The sequence below is a fragment of the Bombina bombina genome, chromosome 2 (assembly GCF_027579735.1).
Source record: "Bombina bombina isolate aBomBom1 chromosome 2, aBomBom1.pri, whole genome shotgun sequence".
NCBI classification, from domain to species: Eukaryota; Metazoa; Chordata; class Amphibia; order Anura; family Bombinatoridae; genus Bombina; species Bombina bombina.
The window spans coordinates 169,285,448-169,310,710 of NC_069500.1; the positions used below are offsets into that span (position 1 = coordinate 169,285,448).

At 40.1% G+C, this 25,263-nt stretch overlaps 1 protein-coding gene across 1 annotated transcript in view; it reads left to right on the top strand.

Annotated features, from left to right (window-relative positions):
* The window catches only part of ERBIN (erbb2 interacting protein), a gene marked incomplete in the record, with an annotated part of 752,109 nt that overhangs the window by 300,828 nt on the left and 426,018 nt on the right, over positions 1–25,263 (top strand). The window contains 1 exon segment of the mRNA XM_053701342.1: positions 11,098–11,295. Within this exon segment, the coding sequence (XP_053557317.1) occupies positions 11,107–11,295 (189 nt within the window).

Here is a 25,263-nt window from a genome sequence, read left to right on the forward strand (position 1 = left end):
ACAAATAGCTAGGATTACCACTACCAAATGTGAAAGTGGATACCTATATAGTTATAATTTATGTCCTTAGATGCAACTATTGATTCATAAAAATAATGTGAATGTTGAAATATAACCTTAAAATCTCAAGTGCACTTGTGTAGTAAGTGGATAAGTAAATGTACAAACTCCTAATGTTGAATTAGTGATGATCTTTCTTAAGATAGAGAATATGCTAATAGGTGTCGATACCTAAGATGCAAATAATAAGACTCTGTGGTCTAAAACCGTGCTATGTGTAGGATAACTAGTCAATGCAATAGCCTCAACTAATAATAAGAAACAGGCCAAAGGTTATATTGTGTACCAAAAAATCAAAAAGTGAGTAGCGTCTGCTGGGTAAAAAAGAATAAAATAAGTTAAAGTGTTTAGGGGTGCGGATAATACAAATAAAATCCCTCGACTAGAATTAAAAATATATATATTTAATACTAAACAATAATAAAACAAATGGTACTGAATGTTATAAATATATTAAAACATACACTAGGGACGTCTCCCTTGAGTGCTAATAGCATGAAACAAATATTGGCTCCAAAATGAATGAATATATAACACGTATGGCTGATAGAACAAAGTTCCTGTAGGATGAGAGAGTCACAGTTTAATAACTAGTAAGGTACCTTACTGATCTCGGAGTAGTGGGAGCTGGCAGCTCGACCGTTTGTTAATTCTTGTGCTTCCTTCGGCGTCTGTGTTTGACGGGGTATTTCTCGGCTGAACGACAAACCGCCCACTTCTGTGAGGATTGGCGGTTTGGGCCACACACCCTTTCTTTGATAGGCCAGATGGATCCACGTACTGAGTGAGTGTATCAGCACATCCGATGGATAAGTGTAACAGTCTTGTTTACGATAAAAAATGCCTGTGAATAAGGTGGATATGCTCCTTTAAAAACTGCAATCCAAGCAGTATTAGCAGCAAGATTGGACAACTAATATTGGCGCTGATCAGATCCCTGGTCCTCAAGTGGCAGTTGACTTTGTTAAGTTAGGTAGTCCACAAGAGGGGGCCTGGATCGCAGCTATTAGTGTGATATAAGTCTTGTAGTGTCCGCAATAATAAAAACAAAATCACTGGAGTAAATTCTACGCGTTTCACTCCGAGAGGGCTTATCAAGATACTCCAGGTATATTTCACACACCTTTAAAGGTGCTCCTTAGATCTCATTGGCTAGTTGATAACCAGTCCTATTGAAGCCAATAAACACCTCTTTTTTTCTAAAAGGTGGAAACTGTAAATAGGTACACTTGAATACGCTGATATAAAGACCTATGTAATCAACTAATTATCAACGTTTTTAACATACTAAAAATGAAATAAAAACCTTGTCTATTTATATAAAGGATATTTTAAAGTGTAGTACCCAGCTATATCTTTCAGGCTAATCATATATTAACGTTATGCAATGATATCCGCTTAATTATTAACTCTGTTTCTTTCTAATTCTAAAATAAGGACCCTTGAATTCATAAGTAGAACCAAGTTAGAAATGGTTAATCCAGAATGTTTGATATAATAGTGTGGAAAATAAATGTTCTAACATAATAAACAAACATATCTTTTAAGCTAAATGATATATGTATTTAAAATCTCGAGAGGAGATAGAAAGGTAATTCAAAAAAATAAAAATAAAAAATAAAATAAATAAATAAATAATAAATCTAATTGGATCAAGTGTGCAAAATATAATAATGTGGTGGAGGGCTCAGTTCTATATAATACACCCAATATGGTAAAGAAAGATGGTTACAGGAAGATGGATATTTCTAATTCTGAGTTTAGTCCTGGGGTTGTAAGGTTTGTAAAGTGTATATAGTTTCTGATCGATTTAAGTAATTCTGTTTCCAAATTACCCCCTCTCCAGTTCCTAGTAATTTTTTGATACCCAAAATCTAAAATCTGCCAAATTATTATTATGTTTATCTTTAAAATGTTGATATAGAAATGCATCTTTTTTTTCCTTTTTCTATTGTCCAAGGTGCTCACAATCCTTTCTCTAAGGGTTCTTGTTGTCTCGCCAATATATTGTTTATTACATGTACATTGGATCATGTATATTACTCCTTTATCTTGGCACCTAATTGTGCTATCTATTTTATAAACTTTCCTGTTTGTGTGGATTTGTATTCCTTGGTTTTGTGACTGTATTGGCATGACTTACAGTTAATACAGGGGAAGAAACCATTTAAATTTTCTCCTGATAGACTAATTTGTTTTTCCTTATTTTGATCATTTTTTAACTCACTTGGAGTTAGGATAGTTTTGAGGTTTCTGGCCTTTTTATAGATGATATTAGGGTATGGAGGGACTCTGTTACCAATAATAGGGTCGTTCTGCACCAAGAGCCAATGTTTATTCATGAATTTTTTTCAGAGTCTTATAATCCTCATTATAATCGTGATTAATGGTGTATTAATGTGATTGCTATCTGAAACAACTGTCTTAGATTTTTCTTTATATTTCAGAAATTCTTTCCTGTCAATGGATTCAATATCTTTTTTGGCTTTAGTTATTAGATCTTTTTTGTATCCCTTCTCAAGGAATTTTCTTTCCAGAAAATCTGCTTGCTCCAGATAGTCTGCATTATTTGAACAATTTCTACGTAAACGGATGCATTGACTTTTTGGGACATTTTCTTTCCATCTTTTCAGATGGCAACTCTCTGAATGTATCAAGTTATTGGCATCTACCTTTTTGAAGTGTGTTTTCGTATTTAATGAATTCTCCACTATTTCAATTTCTAGATCAAGGAACACTATTTTTTCTTTACTTATAATATTAGTGAATTTTAAACCTAAAGTGTTACAATTCATATCCGCCAAAAATTTATCTAAATAGACGACATCTCCACTCCAAATCATTAAGATATCTTCTATATATCTTCCTTGGATCGGGACTTGCAAGGTGTTCTTGTTCTCGGGGATATTGCATTGATATCTCCTGTGGGTCTGTTTTTTATATCAGACGGGGGGTTTGAGTTTCTGGGATATTTGTTTAAAACAAACAACTGGGGGCTCGGACCCGTCATCGCCTGGTTTCTTCCGGTTGCTGAGGTTTTTTTGCTCAGCAATTTCCCTTGTGGATACCCTTACGGTTGTTATCAGTCTTTTCAGGATCGTAGGGAGGGTTCAAGGTTCTCCTGTTCCAGGAAACTTGGGCTATGACCTTGGTCTGGATAGTGGATCTGGTCATGGATGGCCAGATTTTCTGAGTGCGCTGCACATTGGGCTTGCCTACGCTTTACTGAACGATTTCCCTTGGACGGTTTGCTGCCATAACCTGATGGCTTAGGCGTTCTGCAGGCAAGGGTTTACAGGGTAACCTATGCAGCTATTGCACCTGTCTGTGTGCTAAATCTGAGGGGATTCCTTCCAAGTTAGTGTGCGTTGGAGATTGTTCTCCTGTTCAGCTTGTGGCCTTGTGTTCCGTGGGCAGGTGCTCTGCCTTTAATGGCCCCTTTTTTCTTAGGAGGGGGGCTTGTTCTCCTACGGAGGTGGCCTTGTTTTAGGACTTATCCTAGATTTAATGGATGGAACAGAGGATTTAACCTATTTTGGAGAGGAGCATGCTCTCGGGGTTATTTTCTATCGGGAGTCTTGCTGGCTCAGCATCGATATGTGCCTTTTGCTAGATTCTTCTGGATCTTCGGCCTTGTTACTGTCTTTAAGGAGTTCAAGGGAGGGCCCGAGCTATGTTGGATTGGCCGAGAGCTATTTTTTCCTTTCTGTTTGAGCGGGTGTCGGGCTCTTTGGTTCCCCCTGTTTTCAGACCTGCTGATGCTTGGCTGGCCCAGCTGGGTATAGGTTCTGAGATTTGTTGTTCATTTGGGGGTGTTGTGGGCCTCATCAAGGTTCTGTGCTTCTCCTCTTTTTGAGACCTCTGTGCCGTCTGGCGGCTTGGATTGCCTAGAGGGTGCCCTCTGTCTTGAAGTTTTTGCAATCTGATCTCTTGTTAGCCGCATTTACTTCTTAGCAAGTATTCTCTCTCTGTGTCATCCTGATGACGGGCTGTGTAGTTTTGACTTGTCTGGGTCTGTTACACATATTTGTGTTGAATACTTCAGTGTTCTGAGTGCTGACGACTTGGAGGAATAGTCTTCAGTTGTCGTTTTCGGTGCTTCACCACGATGTTAAGAGTACAACTCACTGTTCGGATGCCCGAATCTAGACCTTGTATTTCTGTTGGTCTGGGCGTTGCCTCCCCTTGTTTGTCGAGGACCCGTTGGGTCTTTGCGCTCTTTGCGAGCTGGGCTCGTTCTGGGGGTTTTTTCCTCTATGGAATTTTGTGGTTTCTCTTCGGGTTCCTTTGGTTTTTCCTTGCCTGTCCTTTTGGAGTTTTTGGGTGTGTGGCTGGGGGCCGACCGCTGGGAAACTGTGTCTCCTGGAGGACCGTTGGCTCAGTTGAGTCTGATTTTGTGGTCTCTAATTAGGCTTCCGGACTATCTGCAGGTCAGTGTCCTTGGGGCCTTTTTCTTCTAGGTTCTCAGCTTTGGACGAAGCAGGGTTTTGTTGGGTATTGGTTTCAGGCCTGGTGCCCTCAGAATGGGCCGCCTCTTGTACCCTCCAGTCTTGGCATTCAGTGTCCTCTGTAGCTTGGGTATTGTTTTCCCAAAAGTAATGAATGCAGCTGTGGACTCTTTTCATTTATGAAGAAAAACATAAATTATGCTTACCTGATAAATTGGAAAGAGTCCACAGCTCCCCACACATTTATGTGGGGCATCTGTATTTTCTTCTTCTGGCACCTTTTTCCCCCTGATATTTCTTCTACTGTTCCTTGTTCCTCGGCAGAATGAATGGGGGATGAGGGAAGTGGGAGGAGTATTGAAGCCTTTGGCTGGGGTGTCTTTGCCTCCTCCTGGTGGCCAAGTTCTTTTTTTCCCAAAAGTAATGAATGCAGCTGTGGACTCTTTCCATCTGAAGAAAAGAAAATTATCAGGTAAGCATTTACGTTTTCATGTCTCTTCCTAGCATAATCATTCCATCTCCTTTATTTGGAGCGGCAATATAGGATTCGTACTGTTACTTGATTCACAAGCTGTATCTCCCTTGCCTTAAGAAGGGACAGTACACTGTAAAATTGTTTTTATATTAATGTATTTTCAATTATTATTATTATCATTTATTTGTATAGCGCTGGGTACAATGATAGGGGTATACAATGACAAAGATTTGTGATACAATACAAAACAAAACAAGACTGAACAAATCTAGCACAGGAGGAAGAGGGCCTGCTCCGGAGAGCTCACAGGTCTATAGGTTTATGGTGCAGAGACATAAGGTTTGGGGTAGCTTGTTACATCGTTTGTATTTGCAGCAGTGAGTCAGGCAGTTCATGTACATGTATTAGCTTGGTTCGGATGCGGGATGGAGGAGAGATGGTAAGCCTCTCTGAATAGGTGGGTTTGCAAGGATCGTCTGAAGCTGTACAAGGTTGGAGACAGTCTGATGGAGCGGGGTAGAGAGTTCCAGAGGACAGGAGCAGCACGTGCGAAGTCTTGAGGCGGGAGTGGGGATGTAGAGAAACAGGAGTGTAGAGACGTAGGTCGAGGTTGATCGAAGAGGACGGGATGGGGGAGTATTTCACGATGAGAGAGGAAATATAGTTGGGAGTTAGACTGTTGAGTGCTTTGTAGCTTAGGGCTAATACTTTAATTGTATTCTGGAGTGTATGGGGAGCCAGTGTAGAGACTGGCAGAGCGGGAGCAGCTGATGTAGATCGTCGACCTTGTTATACCAGCTTGCAGAGTATAAAATTTATGAGAAATTGCATTTTTCGGGTTTATTTTGTGTATATGAAGTAGCTGCTTTTGTGCTTTTAAACCACTGCCTATTACAATGAGGTGAGCTTTAGGTAATATCAGATCTCATTATGTTATCACTTTTATATACACAGACTTCCTTATCTTATAATTGTCTAGAAAACCAAAGCTCAAATACTTAGAGAGAACAATGGAAAATTATCATTTTATTTACTTTAACTATCACGCCCCCCACTGAGAGTGTAATCTCTTCTGCTGGCTGTGTTTACTTAGAGGCTATTCAATAGTAAATACTCCAGTATAGAAACTTTCAGTATAGGTTGGGGAAACCACAGGCTAACTCAGCTAATTCAAATGCCAAATTAAGGGTAAAGGAGCTATTTGTAAACAATTTAAAACACTCCAGCAGGTAAAATGAATCAATAGTTTAAAGGGGAGACCATTTTTTGGGTGAACTGTCCCTTTAAGTTTTTTTTTTTTTCTACTTGCACAAGTAAGCCAGGATTTCTCCCCTGATATAGGTTTTAAATGCTTCTAAAAATATCTCCGGTTTAAATTGATTTCACTATTATTTGGCGACTAGAGATTCCACTTGTCGATTATCAATTTGAAAATGTACTTTATTTACCAAATGTCTAGGGGGAAAAAAAATCTTGAAAATCTTGCAGGGAGATGACCGCATGATCAGAGATGGAGAAGTCTCTTATATCTGTCTTTATATTTTGCCATAATAATATATCTGATCCAAGAATAGGTCGATCCATGGGTTTTGGATTAGCAAGAGTAAACACGTTGGTCAGGGTTTTGTAGATGCCAGATGTCATGAACTTTTTAGTCTAACATAAAAATTTTAAGAATCTTTAGGCATTCTATTATCCACTCTAGAATGGGTAGGAGAGAATCTATCTTAGTGTGGCAGTGGAGTCAGGTTAAGGTCTCCTGCAATCACGAGCGTCCTGCCGTTGTACCTCATTAACCTAATTTTTTATTTCTCCCAAAAGGATCTATCAACTTTGTTGGGTCCATATACATTACATAAAATAAACTCTGTGTCTTGAATTTTAACTTCTAAGATTAAAAATCTACCCAGGGTATCAGGATCTTGAGTTATAATATCGTAGGGAATATTTTTGTGGAAAAGAATAGTAAATCCCCTTTTTTCTCCTACAGTATGGGGTTGATCAACAATGCCACAACCCATTTGGATTTTAATGTTGCTGTTTCAGATGGATTTCAATGAGTCTCTTGTAAAAAGACTATATGTGGATGGAAGGTATTCAAATGTTTTAAAATAATTTTTCATTTAATAGGAGAGGTAATACCTACAACATTCGAATAATTTTTTTTTAACTTTCAACATTCATTCTCTGGCTAAGTTGAGAACAAATTCTCACTATTATTATCCCCCATCATTAGAAATAAGAAGTGTATATCTGCAGGGACAAATCTGGAGGAGGAGGGGCAGATACTGAGTTGAGAAAGGAAGAGAAAAAAAAAGGGGAAGGAGGTAAAAGAAGGAATTTAGAACACCAAATAGAATCATTTATATTCAATACCTGTTTAACTAACTGCATTATTATTATTCAGTTTCAGCTCTGTAAACCGCACTAGACCCTCTTTAAGATTTTTAAGGCACTTATCTGTCCATTCAAATCAACCAAAATTTTGGCAGGGTATACCAGTCTAGCATGATATTTCCCATTGATTAGTTTGGTACAGTAGGGGGCCATTTCTCTTCTCTTGGCAGCTGTCTCAGCAGAGAAATCTTTGTTCAATTCTGCATTCTTTTCAGTTTACAATAATGTTCAGTATATTGACTTTGTACCTGGAAGTATTATCATTGTTTCTGTTCTTATTTTACGCTCCCAGTCCAGTCTGACTGGACCAATTCTGCAAAAGGGGGGGTTGACCTTGTATTTCTAAAATCTGGGGAGCTGGACTGCAGCAAAGGACAGAAGATCCCTGCATTCTGCTGTTTTGGTAAACCTACCACTTTTAGATTGTTGATCTATCTTCAAGGTCCTCTAGCCTTGTCTGCAGTGCAACTATATTGTTACCCTGTGTAGAAAAGAGAGAAAGGGGTCTAACCCAGCATCACAACATTGGGACTCCCCCAACCTAAGCCGTGGCTGTTAACGTATCCCTGTGTAGAGTAGTAGTGAGTCAGAAGACACCGCAATCAGGCTTGTATATTGGGTCGGTCGAGGAGAGGTAACGGCTGGACTCACTGAGTCTATCAATCACTGCTTATCTACGGATGGATTATTTTTGTGTACCTCACTGACATGCACTAATCACTCATGTGGATACAAGACACAGGGCGTTAATAAGAAAAGGAAGGACACTTTATACAGTTGCTAATAACTTGCTAATACTTTCGTTTGCATTAGTCACTTTACTAAGAATCCTGTATTTCAGTATAATCACGCTCCTTGCATTTATGCTGAATGACTTTTCTTTAGGCTTTTGCAATCTAGCACTTTTATTAGTGTCTGTACTTAATTAATTGCCGGCTTTTATATTTTAGGTGGTGTATGTAGTGCCCAGTGTTGTTGTTGTCTTTTGTATGTGTTATTATATGTGTTTTATATATGAATTAATGTTGGTTAATTTTATTTATTAATTATGCACCAATAAATCACATTAGGTATAATGTCTGTGTGTTATAGTGGTAATTCTTCTAAAGAGTGTGCAACAACCCTGGTCTTTTCTTGGGATTTACCTTCTTCCAAGTTGGATATCCTTATCTCAGCTTCTGCGATTCTACTAGCATATTGCCTGATCTCTACAGCAAGACCCACTATTTCTAATTTAATCCCTTCAAATTGAGGGGTAAATAGATTGGCAATTTGTTGTAGAAGCAGTTTGTTTTCTGCAAGACCACTCTGAGGGTCAGTGCTAGGTGGTATAAGTGGAGGTGAACCATACATGGTGAGAAAAACAAGGAGTGAAAGTGAACGACCCTTGAACAGGGATTACAGCAAATACTCTTTCAAGATACAATTTTTGTGTCGCAACACTTATAATATTAAGTCAGGATATATTAAGTCTTTTAAATGGCCCTTTTTCGATACAATAGTAGCCTATACCCAGTAAAGAAAAGACATGTAATACAGCAGCACCAAAATTTTTGGGAGAGCAGTAGGGTACCACAAAGTTTATTCCAACAATGAATAATAAAACATATGAAGGACTATGTATTGCAAGATAAAAAAGAGGTAATACAAGCCAGAAAACAAAGTTTGACTACAATAACATTGAAATAAAAAAACAAGAGAAAAATAAATCAATCACTATCTTATAGTTTTTTTAAGGACTCGTGCCAAAGTAGCTCATATAGGATATACTTCTGAGGTTAATAGTGCAAAGAAAAAGATCCTGGATCAAGAACTCTCATTGTATCTATAGCTAGTTAAAGATGTAAGCATAACCATGCCTTTGTAGAAAAATAATACAAAAATATTTCTTGAAGGAGTGTTTGCTTTATCTCAAATATAAGCCGAAGAATATTCTTTATAGTATTGATTATAGGTGCGTGTGAACTAAATCCTTTGCAAAAGGGATAAAAATAGCAGCATGGGCAGCTATCTCATAATAGTAATGGTTTACGTTTAAGCACAATACTTCTAGGTTATAATAAAGGAGAATCATGGTTTAGAGACTCTCATATCTGAGGGGACAGAAAATGGATTTGTGGTCACCTCTCATTAACATGTATTTAAAAAGAGTAATAATAGTGGAGCTTCATGAGCCTCCAAGATGATCACTGTATGGTAAAACTGGGGAAAGTCACATTCATATACAGTTCAACTAAGGTAGATGTGAGATATATCTGTCCAAATAGCCAAATAAGGGTAGATCCTTGATAAACTTATTTTTTCAACATAGAGATACGCAATATTAGACAGTAAGTCAGGCTATGTTGCCAATGGGACACTCCGGCTAGAAAGATTAGCCTTTGTTCCACAGGTGGATGGTGGCAGGAGTAGTAGATAGGGTCATGTAGAGGGAGGGCCACATATTAATGTAGCAGTAGACTTTCTGCTTTTCAAAAGGCATTGAGCTCTTTTACTCACACTTTTATGCCCTTTCCCCAGTGTTTAATTTTGTCCTGAGTGTAACCTCCAAAAATCAAAGTAACTCTTTACCCTTATTCAATTTCCCTGCTGTGGATTAACAGAAATGGCGCGCTTCTCCACGAGTGACTCACCAGCAACAACCGTGCTAGCTCCACCCACCGGAACCTCCCCCCAGTTTGTACACAACAATATTTACTTTTAATTTTAAAATTAAAAATGCTGTGGAACAAAAATTAAAAATGACTAAGAATTATTCATGAATGTCCTAAATTTCACTGAGACCTACAAAATAAATTATAGTTTTTGTTTCTTGGACATTCTTGGACCTACCAATGGATTTGCTTTAACCTCCTTGCTGTGGAATTGATTAGCTGGATCTAGTATTTAGTGCCAAATTAATTGATTCATGTTGTCCTTGGCTATTTTTAGCCCTTATTCCAAGTAGCTTATATGTGTAATGTAGTAGACAGACTGCTAGGTAATTAAAGGGAAACTGTTAAACATGGATCATTATATAGAACCTCAGTGAACAGTTTGCTCCTTAAAATTGGGTTCCTTTATTAGAAAGAATACTATTGAATAGTTATCTTCAATCTACCACGAGAGTACAGGTCTTCAAGTGAGTATATCATAAAGTTATAAGCTTTTTTCATGTTGGCATAGTCTGTGTACATGTGTTTATACATGTACACAACACAATGCCTTTGGACAATTACTTTACAACAAGTACTGAATAACATACCTGTGTCCTATTATAGTTATATTATAGTATCGTTAACATAATCCACCAAATATGGTATTTGTACACATCCCTGAGACATTTGTGTAGCTGGCCTTACGTTCTACTTTGTACTTTTTAGATTTGATTAGCAATGTCAAGAAAGGCGAAGGGAGATGTAAATGCTTGCATATGAGGGACAATAAACTTTACATACAAATGTATGTTTATATTAAGCATTACACCTTGCCTTTGTGCACCCAGCAGTTAATGAAGATCAGCCAGTGTATCTTCTCATAGCCTCTAGATCAGAACTTCAAACTGTGTGTCGTGACACATTAGTGTGTCGGCAGCAGTGTGTAGCTGTGTCCCAATTTCAGCACAATTTTTTTTTTTAATTAAAATGTATTTTTTTGTTTTCCGGCATTATGCAGATGCTGCAGAACATTTCTCACATATATACATTTACTCAGTTCTAATTATTGCTTTGTTTTTAGTGCCTGAAAATGACTTCAAAAAGGAACCTGTTTGGGCGGCTGGTGCCGTGCCGTTGTCTGCGGGGAGAAGAAGAAACTGTGACCTCACTTGACTATTCACACTGCAGCCTGGAACAGGTGCCTAAAGAGATTTTCACATTTGAGAAGACCTTGGAGGAACTGTATTTGGATGCCAACCAGATTGAAGAGCTTCCTAAGGTACAACTTTTGGTGAAAGTATTCATATTTTCCATAACACTGCTGACAAACAGCCTTTTTCTCCTGGGTCTATTCCAGCTGTACTTTATAAGCATTACCTCACAATAATCTCTCCTCCTTGGCATAATCTTGTGCCAGCTAGTCACTTAACACCTGACTCCATCTCATGAGAAGATGAGCCATCCAGGGCTTTCCTTACACTTTAATGCCTTTTAAAATATCTGGATTTCTTTGCTATTTTTTTTCTTCTTTATATATTTGTTGGCAGGCTGTGTATGCTGTAAACACTTTAGAAAGTTGGCATTCATTCTTCTTTTTCCATTTATTCAGACACATTTATGAAAGATTTTGCTCCTGTCTTAAGAAAATAGGTTGCAGATGTATCTCTAGTAGCATTTTGAGATGTGATTGCCTAGTGTTTGTGTATAAGAAGTATAAATATATTCCCACCCTCAGACAATTACATTTTTGAGCACTGATAGTTGGGTAAAAGTGTGCTTAGTCAAAGATGCAAGCATGGAAATGAAAGGGCACAATTTAAATATGGTTGGTTTATATATATATATATATATATATATATATATATATATATATATATATATATATATATATATATATATATATATATATATATATATACTGTATATTCATACATACATAGATGATAGATTTGTTGTTTTCTTTAATGATTCAGAAATAGCTTGCAATTTTAAGCAACTTCTAATTTACTCCTATTTTTAAATAAAGATAGCAAGAGAACGAAGAAAAATTGGTAATAGGAGTAAATTAGAAAGTTGCTTAAAATGACATGCTCTCTCTGAATCATGAAAGAAAAAGTTTGGTTGGGTAAATATTTGAAGTCAGGCAATAACATATATATATATATATATATATATATATATATATATATATATATATATATATATATATATATATATATATATATATACACACACACGTGGACATTGACAAGTCACACCAAAAATATGTATTTTGGAGCACACAAAAAATGGGGTTTTTAGAACAACATCCAGAAACACCTTTTTATGTAGACATGACTCCTATCTATTTTGAATGGACAGTTTCTCTTAAAGGGACAGTCCACACCAAAATTGTTGTTTAAAAATATAGATAACACCTTTACTAACCATTCCACAGCTTTGCAACGACCAACATTGTTATATTAATATAATTTGAACATTTAAACCTCTAATTTTTTGCCTGTTTCTAAGCCACAACAGACAGCCTCTTATCACATGCTTTTTTATTAGCTTTTCACGAGAGACTGCTGATTCATGTGGGCCATATAGATAACATTGTGCTCTCTTCCCGTGGAGTTAGGGCTGACACTGAACAAATTCACTAAAATGCAAGTCAATAGATAATAAGAAATAAATAGCTGTGTGATAAGGGGGCTGTCAATTGGCTTAGATACAAGGTAATAACAGAGGTAAAAAGTATATTAATATAACACTGTTGTTTTATGCAAAACTGGGGAATGGGTAAAAAGGGATTAATCTATCTTTTTAAAAAAAAATAAGTTTTCGAGTGACCTATCCTTTTAACATCCAGGCACTGATGTTTTTGCCCTAGTTCTATAACTCTCAGACAATTTGTCTATGAGGCAAATGTTACTGTTATGCACTTTGGGACACCATTTATTTATTGACTGATTTATTGTTTGATTGGGGCTTGAAACAATTGCATTTTTTGATGATCTACACTTGTGTGTGCTGGGAAACTCTAGTTTATTAGTGAACTGCAGATCTTTGCTGATCATAAAGGGGTTGGGCAGTTTTGTTTTTTGCAGCTGATTATGTTTACTAACTGGGATGGGCATCATTTTTAATTTTCATTTTGTGGCTGATGGCTGTTTCTCCAACATAGGTGTGTCCGGTCCACGGCGTCATCCTTACTTGTGGGATATTCTCTTCCCCAACAGGAAATGGCAAAGAGCCCAGCAAAGCTGGTCACATGATCCCTCCTAGGCTCCGCCTACCCCAGTCATTCTCTTTGCCGTTGTACAGGCAACATCTCCACGGAGATGGCTTAGAGTTTTTTAGTGTTTAACTGTAGTTTTTATTATTCAATCAAGAGTTTGTTATTTTGAAATAGTGCTGGTATGTACTATTTACTCAGAAACAGAAAAGAGATGAAGATTTCTGTTTGTATGAGGAAAATGATTTTAGCAACCGTCACTAAAATCCATGGCTGTTCCACACAGGACTGTTGAGAGCAATTAACTTCAGTTGGGGGAACAGTGAGCAGTCTCTTGCTGCTTGAGGTATGACACATTCTAACAAGACGATGTAATGCTGGAAGCTGTCATTTTCCCTATGGGATCCGGTAAGCCATGTTTATTACGATCGTAAATAAGGGCTTCACAAGGGCTTATTAAGACTGTAGACTTTTTTTGGGCTAAATCGATTCATTATTAACACATATTTAGCCTTGAGGAATCATTTTATTTGGGTATTTTGCTATAATAATATCGGCAGGCACTGTTTTAGACACCTTATTCTTTAGGGACTTTCCCAAAGCATAGGCAGAGCCTCATTTTCGCGCCGGTGTTGCGCACTTGTTTTTGAGAGGCATGGCATGCAGTCGCATGTGAGAGGAGCTCTGATACTTAGAAAGACTTTCTGAAGGCGTCATTTGGTATCGTACTTCCCCTTTGGGCTTGGTTGGGTCTCAGCAAAGCAGATACCAGGGACTGTAAAGAGGGTTAAAGTTCAAAACGGCTCCGGTTCCGTTATTTTAAGGGTTAAAGCTTCCAAATTTGGTGTGCAATACTTTTAAGGGCTTTAAGACCTGTGGTGAAAATTTGGTGAATTTTGAACAATTCCTTCATGTTTTTTCGCAATTGCAGTAATAAAGTGTGATTCAGTTTAAAATTTAAAGTGACAGTACACGGTTTTATTTTAAACGCTTTTTTGTACTTTGTTATCAAGTTTATGCCTGTTTAACATGTCTGAACTACCAGATAGACTGTGTTTCTGAATGTGGGGAAGCAGAATTCCTATTCATTAAATAAATGTGATTTATGTGACAATGATCGCCCAAGATGATTCCTCAAGGTGAGGGGAGTAAGCATGGGTACTGCATCATTCCCTCCTTCGTCTACACGAGTCTTGCCCACCTTCAGGAGGCCCCTAGTACATCTAGCGCGCCAATACTCTTACTATGCAACAATAACGGCTGTAATGGATAATTCTGTCAAAAACATTTTAGCCAAAATGAACACTTATCAGCGTAAGCGCGACTGCTCTGTTTTAGATACTGAAGAGCATGACGACGCTGATAATAATGGTTCTGAAGGGCCCCTAAACCATTGTCTGATGGGGCCAGGGAGGTTTTGTCTGAGGGAGAAATACTGATTCAGGGAACATTTCCTCAACAAGCTGAACCTGATGTGATTACGTTTAAATTTAAGTTGGAACATCTCCGCATTTCTGCTTAAGGAGGTATTATCCACTCTGGATGATTGTGACAAGTTGGTCATCCCAGAGAAACTATGTAAAATGGACAAGTTCCTAGAGGTCCCGGGGCTCCCAGAAGCTTTTCCTATACCCAAGCGGGGTGCGGGACATTGTAAATAAAGAATGGGAAAGGCCCGGTATCCTTTCGTCCCTCCCCCCATATTTAAACAAATTGTTTTCCTATGGTCGACCCCAGAAAGGACTTATGGCAGACAGTCTCCCCAAGGGTCGAGGGAGCGGTTTCCCACTTTAAACAAACGCACCACTATCCCATAGAGGATAGTTGTGCTTTCAAAGATCCTATGGGATAAAAAATTAGAAGGTTTGCTTAAAAAAATGTTTGTTCAGCAGGGTTACCCTTCTACAACCAATTTCATGCGTTGTCCCTTGTCGCTACAGCGCATGTTTCTGGTTCGATGAGCTGATAAAGGCGGGTCGATAGTGATTCTCCTCCTTATGAGGAGATTATGGACAGAATCAATGCTCTCAAATTGGCTAATTCTTTTACCCTAGACCGCCACTTTGCAATTGGCTAGGTTTAGGCGGCTAAGAATTCTGGGTTTGCTATTGTGGCGCGCAGAGCGCTTTGGTTGAAATCTTTGGTCGGCTGATGCGTCTTCCAAGAACAAGCTACTTAACATTCCTTTCAAGGGGAAAACGCTGTTTGGCCCTGACTTGAAAGAGATTATCGCTGATATCACTGGGGGTAAGGGCACACGCCCTTCCTCAGGGATCGGCCCTATGTCAAGGCAAAAAAATAAACCTAATTTTCGTCCCTTTCGTAGAAACGGCCAGCCCAAAGTGCTACGTCCTCTAAGCAAGAGGGTAATACTTCTCAAGCCAAGCCAGCTTGGAGACCAATGCAAGGCTGGAACAAGGGAAAGCAGGCCAAGAAACCTGCCACTGCTACCAAGACAGCATGAAATGTTGGCCCCCGATCCGGGACCGGATCTTGGTGGGGGGCAGACTCTCTCTCTTCGCTCAGGCCTTGGGCGAGAAGATGATCTGGATCCTTGGGCGCTAGAAATAGTCTCCAAGGTTTCTTCTGGAATTCAAGGGGCTTCCCCCAAGGGGGAGGTTCCACAGGTCTCAGTTGTCTTCAGACCACATAAAAAGACAGGCATTTTACATTGTGTAGAAGACTGTTAAAAATGGGAGTGATTCATCCTGTTCCATTAAGAGAACAAGGGATGGGGTTGCTACTCAATCTGTTCATAGTTCCCAAAAAAGAGGGAACGTTCAGACCAATCTTAGATCTCAAGATCTTTAAACAAGTTTTCTCAAGGTTCCATCGTTCAAGATGGAAACCATTCGAACTATTCTTCCTTCCATCCAGGAAGGTCAATTCATGACCACGGTGGATTTAAAGGATGCGTATCTACATTTCCTATCCACAAGGAACATCATCGGTTCCTAAGGTTCGCATTCCTGGACAAGCATTACCAGTTCGTGGCGCTTCCTTTCGGATTAGCCACTGCTCCAACTGATTTTCACAAAGGTACTAGGGTCCCCTTCTAGCTGTGCTAAGACCAAGGGGCATTGCTGTAGTACCTTACTTGGACGACATTCTGATTCAAGCGTCGTCCCTTCCTCAAGCAAAGGCTCACACGGACATAGTCCCTGGCCTTTCTCAAATCTCACGGATGGAAAGTGAACGTGGAAAAGAGTTCTCTATCTCCGTCAACAAGGGTTCCCTTCTTGGGAACATAATAGACTCCTTAGAAATGAGGATATTTCTGACAGAGGCCAGAAAAACAATACTTCTAGACTCTTGTCGGATACTTCATTCCGTTCCTCTTCCTTCCATAGCTCAGTGCATGGAAGTGATCGGGTTGATGGTAGCGGCAATGGACATAGTTCCTTTTGCGCGCATTCATCTAAGACCATTACAACTGTGCATGCTCAGTCAGTGGAATGGGGATTATACAGACTTGTCTCCGAAGATACAAGTAAATCAGAGGACCAGAGACTCACTCCGTTGGTGGCTGTCCCTGGACAACCTGTCACGAGGGATGACATTCCGCAGACCAGAGTGGGTCATTGTCACGACCGACGCCAGTCTGATGGGCTGGGGCGCGGTCTGGGGATCCCTGAAAGCTCAGGGTCTTTGGTCTCGGGAAGAATCTCTTCTACCGATAAATATTCTGGAACTGAGAGCGATATTCAATGCTCTCAAGGCTTGGCCTCAGCTAGCGAGGGCCAAGTTCATACGGTTTCAATCAGACAACATGACAACTGTTGCGTACATCAACCATCAGGGGGGAACAAGGAGTTCCCTAGCGATGGAAGAAGTGACCAAAATCATTCTATGGGCGGAGTCTCACTCCTGCCACCTGTCCGCTATCCACATCCCAGGAGTGGAAAATTGGGAAGCGGATTTTCTGAGTCGTCAGACATTGCATCCGGGGGAGTGGGAACTCCATCCGGAAATCTTTGCCCAAGTCACTCAGCTGTGGGGCATTCCAGACATGGATCTGATGGCCTCTCGTCAGAACTTCAAAGTTCCTTGCTACGGGTCCAGATCCAGGGATCCCAAGGCGGCTCTAGTGGATGCACTAGTAGCACCTTGGACCTTCAAACTAGCTTATGTGTTCCCGCCGTTTCCTCTCATCCCCAGGCTGGTAGCCAGGATCTATCAGGAGAGGGCGTCGGTGATCTTGATAGCTCCTGCGTGGCCACGCAGGACTTGGTATGCAGATCTGGTGAATATGTCATCGGCTCCACCTTGGAAGCTACCTTTGAGACGAGACCTTCTTGTTCAGGGGTCCGTTCGAACATCCGAAACTGGTTTCACTCCAGCTGAACTGCTTGGAGATTGAACGCTTGATCTTATCGAAGCGAGGGTTCTCAGATTCTGTTATCGATACTCTGTTCAGGGCCAGAAAGCCTGTAACTAGAAAGATTTACCACTAAATTTGGAAAAAAATATATCTGTTGGTGTGAATCTAAAGGATTCCCTTGGGACAAGGTTAAGATTCCTAAGATTCTATCCTTCCTTCAAGAAGGATTGGAAAAAAGGATTATCTGCTAGTTCCCTGAAGGGACAGATTTCTGCCTTGTCTGTGTTACTTCACAAAAAGCTGGCAGCTGTGCCAGATGTTCAAGCCTTTGTTCAGGCTCTGGTTAGAATTAAGCCTGGTTACAACCATTTGACTCTCCTTGGAGTCTCAATTTAGTTCTTTCAGTTCTTCAGGGGTTCCGTTTGAACCCTTACATTCCGTTGGATATTAAGTTAATATCTTGGAAAGTTTTGTTTTTAGTTGCAATTTCTTCTGCTAGAAGAGTTCAGAATTATCTGTCTGCAGTGTTTCTCCTCCTTTATCTGGTGTTCCATGCAGATAAGGTGGTTTTTACCGTACTAAACCTGGTTTTCTTCCAAAAGTTGTTTCTAACAAAAACATTAACCAGGAGATTATCGTACCTTCTCTGTGTCCGAAACCAGTTTCAAAGAAGGACGTTTGTTGCACAATTTGGATGTTGTTCGCGCTCTAAAATTCTATTTAGATGCTACAAAGGATTTTAGACAAACATCTTCCTTGTTTGTTGTTTATTCCGGTAAAAGGAGAGGTCAAAAAGCAACTTCTACCTCTCTCTCTTTTTGGATTCAAAGCATCATCAGATTGGCTTACGAGAACTGCCGGACGGCAGCCTCCCGAAAGAATCACAGCTCATTCCACTAGGGGCTGTGGCTTCTCACATGGGCCTTCAAGAACGAGGCTTCTGTTGATCAGATATGTAGGGCAGCGACTTGGTCTTCACTGCACACTTTTACCAAATTTTACAAGTTTGATACTTTTGCTTCTTCTGAGGCTATTTTTGGGAGAAAGGTTTTGCAAACCGTGGTGCCTTCCATTTAGGTGACCTGATTTGCTCCCTCCCTTCATCCGTGTCCTAAAGCTTTGGTATTGGTTCCCACAAGTAAGGATGACGCCGTGGACCGGACACACCTATGTTGGATAAAACATAATTTATGTTTACCTGATAAATTACTTTCTCCAAGGGTGTGTCCGGCCCACGGCCCGCCCTGGTTTTTTTAATCAGGTCTGATAATTTATTTTCTTTAACTACAGTCACCACGGTACCATATGGTTTCTCCTATGCAAATATTCCTCCTTAACGTCGGGTCGAATGAGCTGGGGTAGGCGGGAGCCTAGGAGGGTCATGTGACCAGCTTTGCTGGGCTCTTTGCCATTTCCTGTTGGGGAAGAGAATATCCCACAAGTAAGGATGACGCCGTGGACCGGACACACCGTTGGAGAAAGCTAATTATCAGGTAAACATAGAATTCTGTTTTTAAGGTGTGAATGAGTTTATGCATGTAGAGACTGTGTTTATTCTAGAAAAGGCTGGCAATATCCCATGAGGGAAGGGTAAGCTGTATTCAGACACTTGGATAAGACACTTGGATAGGAATTTCAGGCTTGCTGAAGGGTTCATTTGTTACTGGTGGACACTGTTAGGCAAAAAACGTTTTTGTTTGTTCAGTAAATGATCGCAATTATAACGTTTTTTTGAAGGGAACTAAAGGGGTCATTGTGGCTTGTGTTAGTTTTTTTTTTAACCCACATGGTTAATTAAGAGACACTCAGGTGTTTTTCTAATAGGCTTCAAACATCGAGTGAGGTGGGAGGGGCCTATTTTCGCGCGCTCTGTTGCGCAGTTTCTTTCCTTAGAGACATCCAACTGCTTCTCTAGAGGTTCCTGCTGTGTTTGAGGGCTTGTAAAGGATGTTTTTTCCTCATTAATTGTTCTGAAGGGGCAGGTAGGCGCACAAGCAGAGCTGGTGGCAAGGTGCTGAAAGTCTTTTTCTTACCGGTTTTGACTAGGGCTAGGGTTTATTCAAACCTGTTGTGGTTCCCAAGAAAGAGGGAACTTTCAGACCAATCTTGGATCTCAAAATTCTAAACAAGTTCCTCAAGGTACCATCATTCAAGATGGGAGACTATTCGGACTATTCTACCTCTGCTCCAGGAGGGTCAATAATGACTACCGTGGACTTAAAGTATGCGTATCTACACATCCCTATTCATAGGGTTCATCATCAATTCCTCAGATTCGCCTTTCTAAGCAGGCATTACCAGTTCGCGGCCCTTCCCTTCGGGGTTGGCCACGGCTCCCAGAATTTTCACAAAAGTGCTAGGGGTCCCTCCTGGCGGTTCTACGACCAGGGGGCATAGCAGTGGCGCCTTATCTAGACGACATCTTAATTCAGCGCGTCGACTTTCCAGGCTAGCCAAGTCTCACACAGACATCGTGTTGGCTTTTCTGACATCTCACGGGTGGAAGGTGAACATAAAAAGAGTTCTCTCTTCCCTCTTACAAGAGTTTCCTTCCTAGGGACTCTGATAGACTCGGTAGAAATGAAAATATTTCTGACGGAGGTCAGAAAGTTAAAACTCTTAACCACTTGCCGAGCTCTTCATTCCATTCCTCGGCCATCAGTGGCTCAGTGTATGGAGGTAATCGGACTCATGGTAGCAGCAATGGACATAGTTCCTTTTGCTCGTCTACACCTCAGACCACTGCAACTATGCATGCTCAAACAGTGGAATGGAGATTATGCAGATTTATCTCCTCAACTGCATCTGGACCAGGAGACCAGAGATTCTCTTCTTTGGTGGTTGTCTCAGGACCACCTGTCTCAGGGAATATGCTTCCGCAGGCCAGGGTGGCTCATTGCAACGACAGATGCTAGGCTGGGGTGCAGTCTGGAACTCCCTGAAAGCACAGGGCTTATGGTCTCGGGAGGAAGCTTTCCTCCCGATAAACATTTTAGAACTGAGAGCGATATTCAATGCACTTCAGGCGTGGCCTCAGCTTGCTGCGGCCAAATTTATCAGGTTTCAGTCGGACAACATCACGACTGTAGATTATATCAATCATCAGGGAGGAACAAGGAGTTCTCTAGCGATGATGGAGGTAACCAAAATAATCCGGTGGGCAGAGGATCACTCTTGCCATCTCTCAGCAATCCACATCCCATGAGTAGAGAACTGGGAGGCGGATTTTCTAAGTCGTCACACACTTCATCCGGGGGAGTGGGAACTCCATCCGGAGGTATTCGCCCAGCTGATTCAGCTATGGGGCATGCCAGAATTGGATCTGATGGCGTCTCGTCAGAATGCCAAACTTCCTCGTTACGGGTCCAGGTCCCGGGATCCCAAGGCGGTACTGATAGATGCTCTAGCAGTGCCTTGGTCCTTCAATCTGGCCTATGTATTTCCACCGTTTCCTCTCCTCCCACGTCTGGTTGCCAGAATCAAGCAGGAGAGAGCTTCGGTAATTCTGATAGCTCCTGTGTGGCCACGCAGGACTTGGTATGCAGACCTAGTGGGCATGTCCTCGGTTCCACCGTGGACTCTGCCAATGAGGCGGGACCTTCTAATCCAAGGCCCGTTCACACATCCAAATCTAATTTCTCTGCGCCTGAATCATTGATACCCTGATTCAGGCTAGAAAGCCTATCACCAGGAAGATTTATCATAAGATTTGGTGCAAATATCTTTATTGGTGTGAATCCAAAGGTTACTCGTGGAGTAAGATTTGGATTCCTAGAATATTGTCTTTTCTCCAAGAAGGTTTGGAGAAGGGATTATCTGCTAGTTCCCTAAAAGGACATATATCTGCTTTGTCTATTTTACTTCACAATCGTCTGGCAGATGTCCCAGACGTTAAAGCATTTGGTCAGGCTTTGGTCAGAATCAAGCCTGTATTTAAACCTGTTGCTCCGCCATGGAGCCTAATCTTAGTTCTTAAAGTTCTTCAAGGGGTTCCGTTTGAACCTATGCATTCCATAGATATTAAGCTTCTATCTTGGAAAGTTTTGTTTTTAGTAGCTCGGCTCAAAGAGTTTCTGAGCTATATCTGCTTTACAATGTGATTCCCCTTACCTTGTTTTCCATGCAGATAAGGTGGTTTTACGTACCAAACCTGGGTTTCTTCCTAAGGTTCTAATAAGAATATCAATCAAGAGATTGTGGTTCCTGTTACACAATCTTGATGTGGTTCATGCATTAAAATTCTACTTACAAGCAACTAAAGATTTCTGTCAAACATCTTCTTTGTTTGTTGTTTGTTCTGGTAAACGGAGAGGTCAAAGGGCTACGGCTTCACCTCTTTCCTTTTGGCTGAAAAGCATCATCCGTTTGGCCTATGAGACTTCTGGACGGCAGCCTCCTGAAAGGATTACTGCTCATTCTACTAGAGCGGTGGCTTCCACATGGGCTTTTAAAAATGAGGCTTCTGTGAACAGATTTGTAAGGCGGCAATCTTGGTCTTTCTGCTTCATATTTTTCCAAATTTACAAATTCGATACTCTTTGCTTCTTCGGCAAGGCGATTTTTGTGAGAGAGGTTCTACAAGTCAGTGGTGGCCTTCCGTTTAGGTCCTGTCTTGTCCCTCCCTCATCCGTGTCCTAAAGCTTTGGTATTGGTATCCCACCAAGTAAGATGAATCCGCTGGACTCGATACATCTTACAAGAGAAAACAATAATTTATGCTTACCTGATAAATTTATTTCTCTTGTGATGTATCGAGTCCACGGCCCGCCCTGTTTTTTAAGACAGGCATATATATTTTTATTTTAAAACTTTCAGTCACCACTGCACCTAATGGTTTCTCCTTTTTTCTTCTAGCCTTCGGGTCGAATGACTGGGGGGGTGGAGCTAAGGAGGGGGAGCTATATAGGCAGCTCTGCTGTGGGTGCTCTCTTTGCCACTTCCTGTAGGGGAGGTGAATATCCCACAAGTAAGGATGAATCCGTGGACTCGATACATCACAAGATAAATAAATTTATCAGGTAAGCATAAATTATGTTTTTATTAGCTTTTCACAACAGGAGACCTGCTAGTTCATGTGGGCCATATAGATGACATTGTGCTCTCTCTCGTGGAGTTGTGCTTGACACTGCACTAATTGGATAATATGCAAGTAAAATAAATTATAAATAAAAAGCCATGTGTTCAAGAGCTTAGATACAAGGTAATCGCAGAGGTTAAAAGTATATTATTTTAACCATGTTGGCATTGCAAAACTGGGGGAATGGTAATAAAGGATTTTCCATCTTTTTTTAAACAATAACATTTTTGGAGTTGACCTTCCCTTTAAGTGCCACACACGTGTGTTCATCTGTCATATTTTTACAACGCTGATGTTTCTGGCCAGTGTTTAGCCTTGGGATTGCATGCAGTCTACAGTAGGATTACACTACCTTGTAGGCAGCTCTTAGACATTTGTATCATATGTTAGTTTTCTACATTGTTTTCTTGCTAGGGAATAAACTGACAGTTGCAGGCAAACAGAAGTGCAATAATAAAATGCTCAAACACAGTACAAAATGATAGCTTCGGTTTTGTCCCTTGTAGCCTGCATGTATTTGTACTTGCCCAGAATCTGAGATCTTCAAGCTTATGTGGTACGATACATCACAGTCACTTACACAATACAGGTTTTAAAACTATAAGAAAACTGGTTATGGACTTGTCACTCATCTGTGACCGGTACAGACCGTTATAGTAAAGGTAAGAGGAGGCTTGTGCGGGCCGTGAAGGGGGGAAGGGTAATCTGTGCTGGCAGTGGGTACATGTTGTCTGTGAATGCAGATTGGCCTAAAAATTTAGTTGTACAGTGGCCTGGGAGGGGCAGGCAGTATGTGCGGTGCTGTACTCACTGTCCCAGAGGGAGACATTTTTTTTCACTTTCCGTTTTGAGATTTTTTTTTTGTGAAAAAATTTCTGGCAAGTCTTTTTAAAATAAAATTCACTTTAAATTAGGCAGTTAAAGCACCATCTCAATTACAATGGTTGATTAACTGAAGATTTGTAAAGTTTTAAATATATTTCAACAACTGAAAATCTCATTGCAAATTAGCTTTAGAGGGTTTTTTTTTTTTTTTTTTTGTTTTTTTTTTTAAATGTCGGTTGAATAAATGCGTTTCTTTTGCTCTTGGCCTAACATCATATAATTATTAGGTAAAAATGTAGCACTGAAATAAAAAAAGGTGCAGCTGCTCACAGAATGTCATATTCAGGAGTTTACAGTTTTGCAGATGAGAAAAGGCTAGGGGGCAGGTTGAAATATGTGACTGTTCTCTTCAACAGCGCTTTACTATGGGTTGCATTATGTTAATGAAAACTTAGAATTCAGCCCAAGTACTGGCTGCTGTTTGAAGAGAACAGCTTGATGCGAGGCAGCGCTGCAAAGCAAAAGAGCAACAGTTCCTTCACGTGTCCCATTCTTTCTGCAGACATGCGGCATTTGCTGTGATGACATCTCCGATCACAGGCATGTTCTGCCTTGGCGCTCACTGTGACAGGAGAATGAGGACCTATATGGCAGTTGTTCAGGATGGTCACAGTCTATATTGTCACCTGAAGTACCTGCCAGTCTCAATAAAGGACATCTTTTGCCGAGATGTTTTTAGCATACAATTAGAAACAGAGAAGGGCAGCTGCTGGAAGGGGCCACTGGACATCATGACATTTAAAATGTTGCAGCTTCTGGCAACCAAGTTGTCAAATTGATATCAAACTGAAGTATCACCTGCACTGTAGTGTCTACATCATTGCGGTGCAAGCTGCAGGAAAGCTGTGGTTAGAAATGGATGTAAAACTAAATATAAAATATACAAAGCAGTAAGAAATGACTGGTTTCTCCTTGTGTGTAGCTATTGGTGTTCTCGTGCTGTATGTGGTGAGGAATGTGGAGCTCATATTAAAACACAATCTCTATGAAATTATTGTATCTGAACTATGCACCAGTAATAGATTGCACTAGTTTGCCTGTCAGTTAGTCGTTTATATCCATTTCTTATTCATTCTATCCCTGCCTTCCGGACAGTGTTGCTTGACTCAGTCATTTCCTGCTGTGTCAGTGAATATCCTCTGCTCAGCTTTAATGAATGGCAAGCATTTCTTTATCACAAGCCTGCTGTGCATTTGCTGTTTTATCCTTGATGAAACAATTATCATTTTTAGGAAGAATTTCTCCCCCATTGTAATTTTTTTTTTTTAACCTTTTGTTAGTTTATTGAAGATTTGCAGATTAAATTTTCTTGATATTTTACTCATAATTTTGGTTAATTGTTTCTAGGCTGTAGACATTTACAGACTTTCAAACAACTTATTACTTGTCTTTGGGCGATAGAAAACCTTGTCTTTTATTGATTAGCTATTGATCTGTGTTTGCATTAAAGGTTGTAAGAATTATTGCGCACAAATAGTGCAGCTTCGTAAAAACAGATTTGTTTAGAACTGCTCAAGTATTGCGATGATTAGCATTTATCTCTGGCAAATAACCTCTATTCTCACATATTTTGTTTTTAAAGGGACAGTGCACTGTAAAATAGTTTTTTATATTAATGTATTTTTATTGACTTGTTACAGCTGCTGCATAGTATAAAATGTATATGATATTGCATTTTCATGCTGGTTTTGTGCTTTTAAACCACAGCCTTTTTCAATGGGTTGAGCTTGCAGATAATATTTTATCT